At 43.7% G+C, this 3,603-nt stretch overlaps 1 protein-coding gene across 1 annotated transcript; it reads right to left on the reverse strand.

The window, feature by feature from the left end:
* Positions 1–6: 6 nt before the first annotated feature.
* Positions 7–2,290, reverse strand: LOC125506809 (serine/arginine repetitive matrix protein 1-like). The gene is made up of 5 exons (XM_048671514.1): positions 2,270–2,290; positions 1,739–2,158; positions 1,484–1,601; positions 1,361–1,422; positions 7–354 (listed from the first exon to the last, which is right to left on the reverse strand). Exons 1-5 carry the CDS (start codon positions 2,288–2,290, stop codon positions 322–324), a joined length of 654 nt encoding a protein of 217 aa, XP_048527471.1. The 3' UTR covers positions 7–321.
* Between the last annotated feature and the right edge of the window lie 1,313 nt (positions 2,291–3,603).

Raw genomic sequence — 3,603 nt, forward strand, 5'->3', positions numbered from 1 at the left:
TAATTATTCTTTAACATCTTGTAAACGAGCTTTTCGCGACAACAACAAAAAGACATCTTGTACATTAGCTTGTTCCTTATACTTTGACATCTAGTTAAGCAAAGAACAAGAAAACACTTCCACTGATAGTTTTTCAAGTGACATCCAAAGCCATGAAAGTAGGCTGCTAAATTATCACATTATTTGCATAAGATAGAAGCTCACAAAAGAAGCGCTTATAATTAATAGCGGCATGAACTAGAATGAGTAGAGTATCTATACATACATTTTGATTAGTACACAGTGAGCAGAATGTCCAATTTCCCTTCCATACACAAGACTTCAAGTAGTAATGAATTCACTTCGTAAAGCTTTCTGTAGAAACAACTAAAAGATACGTGAGAGTGATAGTAAGCATTGGACCAATTTGTACTTCCGACATACATCTCTGCAATATCAAGTCATGGCAAAGTCTAGATTTTTCGACACACTCATGAGTCATGACAAAACATACTATCACACATTGTTCTTACCAACAAATATACATTACTACATGTGTAACCACGACCAAGCATTGAAACCATACATCAATCAGTAACTTGCACTGCTAAATTTTGGAACTGAAAATAAGACATGAGCAGATAAATGGGATCTCAAATACACCCTACAAACAAAAGAGGGTGCAGAATTACATGGCTAACCAGCTAGCCAAGTGCACAACCTATAGGCAAGTGCACAACCTACAGTACAGTTCACCAATGCCAGACTAGCACATGAACAAGCCACCAACAGTGTAAGAAATTTTTACCAAATGAGCATTGCACCCAATTTGTTAGGCATAAAAAAACTAGACCAGTAGGGGAAGAAGCCCTACTGATTTTTTAATTAAGAGGAGAATGTGAGACAGCAGAGTACGAGCCGAGGCTCCAACCTGCGTCGGCCAGCTTACACAGCCGTTCGCTGACCACTAGGCTAGAAGCCCATCCACATTTGTTAGGCATACAAATAAGCCACCGACAGTAAACAACATTTCATTTAAATATTGTGCTTGTTACCCTACGAACCATGAGGGTAGAGTACAGAGAAAATAGCAGGACAGAGCTCCATTTCTGTTTCCAACAATAAGGCAAGTGCACAGCCTACAAGAAATCAGTTTTGAACTTTTGATGTGAAGGAAAAAGGCAAGTGCACAGCCTATAGTACAATTCACCTAATATGCATCCATGTAATCCTTCTATTTATTTGTTTTGAGAGAAATTCTGTAAACTGTGTAGTCCTACAATCATGCACTCTACAATATAGGAAAGTAAAACTCAGACAAGAGAGCGCTTGTTTGCCCCTGATGCAATAGAAGACTAAATACAAAACTTGTAGAAGTTACCTGGAGCAAAGATTTATTTAGGCTATCAGCCTCATTGGGGTTCAGAAGGATTAAATCAGCACCTAGAGAAAATACAAATATTACATAAGAGTAATCAACAGACCACGGATTCGAATTACCTACCTGTTCTTCTCTCATCCGAAGAACACACCAACAACATTGCAGACACAATCTCATCCGAAGAACACACCAACACCATTGCACTCACCCATCTCATCCGAAGAACTACTGGCTCCGTCGTCTACACGAGGATCATTAGGAGAAGTAGTAGCATCAGGAACATCTTCTAGGGAAAAAGCAGAAGAAAGAAAATGAGGGGAACAAGGTATTCCTCGCGCCCTCCTAGAAATTGTGAGATTCTGCTCCAAGGACACGCACCTTAGGGAGGAAGCCTGCTCGGGGGAGGAATCTCGCGAAGTAGAGTGGTGGCGAGGGAAGGCATTCGAGGAGGGTAGTCGCCGGTTGAGTGGCTCGGCGACAGTGGTGGTCCGGGTTAGTGGGGTGCTGCCAGCGCTGTTGTTGGGTAGTTAGGGGCGACGGCGGCAGTGGTCGGGGTGGAGGGCTATCCGCGGTGACGGGATGGCGGGTGCGACAGCGGCGGTGGGATGGTTGGGGGCGGCGGCGGCGGCGGCGGGATGGTGGAGGGCACGGGTGGATCGGGATGTAGATTTGGGGGCGGCTGTGACCTAGGTTTTTTTTCTTTTTGGAGGGGAGGTTGTCGCTGACTTTGGGTGGAGGGCCCGCGCGTCTATAATTATTTTGGACCAAAATTTTTGTCTCTCGCGCGCTCTCCCCTCCCTAGCGCGCGCTTTATGGCCGATGCTATTCGGCCTCACGTCCAGGATGGTCCTCGGCAGATTAGAAGCCACGATTTAGTTGTCCCGGCAGATAATGTGCCCTTAAATTTACCGGCAGATAAGGTGCCCGCATTGCTCAAGTTCTAACGGCAGTTCCTATGCCCTGAGATACTTGTGCCGGCAGTAACAAATGTTCCGGCAGTTCACATGCCCTTGTTTACGTATTTCTCCCGGCAGTTAACTGCCCCTAATTAAGTGTTGTGGTGTAGTGGAGGTTGCACCAAGTCAAGTCAAGACATACCAAGTACCCATCACAAACTCTTATCCCTCGCATTACATTATTTGCTATTTGCCTCTCGTTTTCCTCTCCCCCACTTCACCCTTACCGTTTTATTCGCCCTCTTTTCCACTATCCTCTTTTTCGTTCGTCTCTTTTTGCTTGCCTCTTGTTTGCTTATGTGTTTGTCGAGATCCGATGAATTGTGGGTTTATGATCAAGATTATCTATGAACAATATTTGATTCTTCTTTGAATTCTTTTATGCATGATTTAATATCTTTGCAAGTCTCTTTGAATTATCAGTTTGGTTTGGCCTACTAGATTGATCTTTCTTGCAATGGGAGAACTTCTTAGCTTTGGGTTCAATCTTGCGGTGTCCTTTCCCAGTGACAGCAGGGGCAGCAAGGCACATATTGTATTGTTGCCATCGAGGATAAAAAGATGGGATTTTTATCATATTGCTTGAGTTTATCCCTCTACATCATGTCATCTTACCTAATGCATTACTCTGTTCTCATGAACTTAATACTCTAGATGTATGCTGGATAGCTGTGATGCCCCAATTCAATCGTACACTAATCATACATGCAAATGTGTATGATCAAGATCAGGGACTCGCAGGAAGATATCACAACACAACTCTTGACACAAATTAAAAATAATACAAGCTTTATATTACAAGTCAGGGGCCTCGAGGGCTCGAATACATAAACTCGAATACACAAGAGTCAGCGGAAGCAACAATATCTGAGTACAGACATAAGTTAAACACGTCTGCCTTAAGAAGGCTAGCACAAAAGCATCTACGATCGAAAATGCAAGGCCTCCTGCCTGGGAGCCTCCTAACTACTCCAGGTCGTTAGCGGCCGTCACGTATTAGTAGGCACCCTCAGGGTAGTAGTAATCATCAGTGGCGTCGTCTGGCTCTTGGGATCCATCATCTGGTCGGGTATAGGGGTAAAAGAGGTAGCAGAGCAACCGTGAGTACTCATCCAAAGTACTCGCAAACTTACATCAGATCTAAACTAATTAAGTATGCATCTGTATCAAAGGAAATGGGTTGTATATGTGGACTAAACTGTAGAATGCCAGAAGAGAAGGGGGAAGCCTAGCCTATCGAAGACTAACATCTTCAAGCATCTTGCAACATTTAGAAGAGTACAGATA

The sequence above is a fragment of the Triticum urartu genome, chromosome 5 (assembly GCF_003073215.2).
Source record: "Triticum urartu cultivar G1812 chromosome 5, Tu2.1, whole genome shotgun sequence".
NCBI lineage: Eukaryota > Viridiplantae > Streptophyta > Magnoliopsida > Poales > Poaceae > Triticum > Triticum urartu.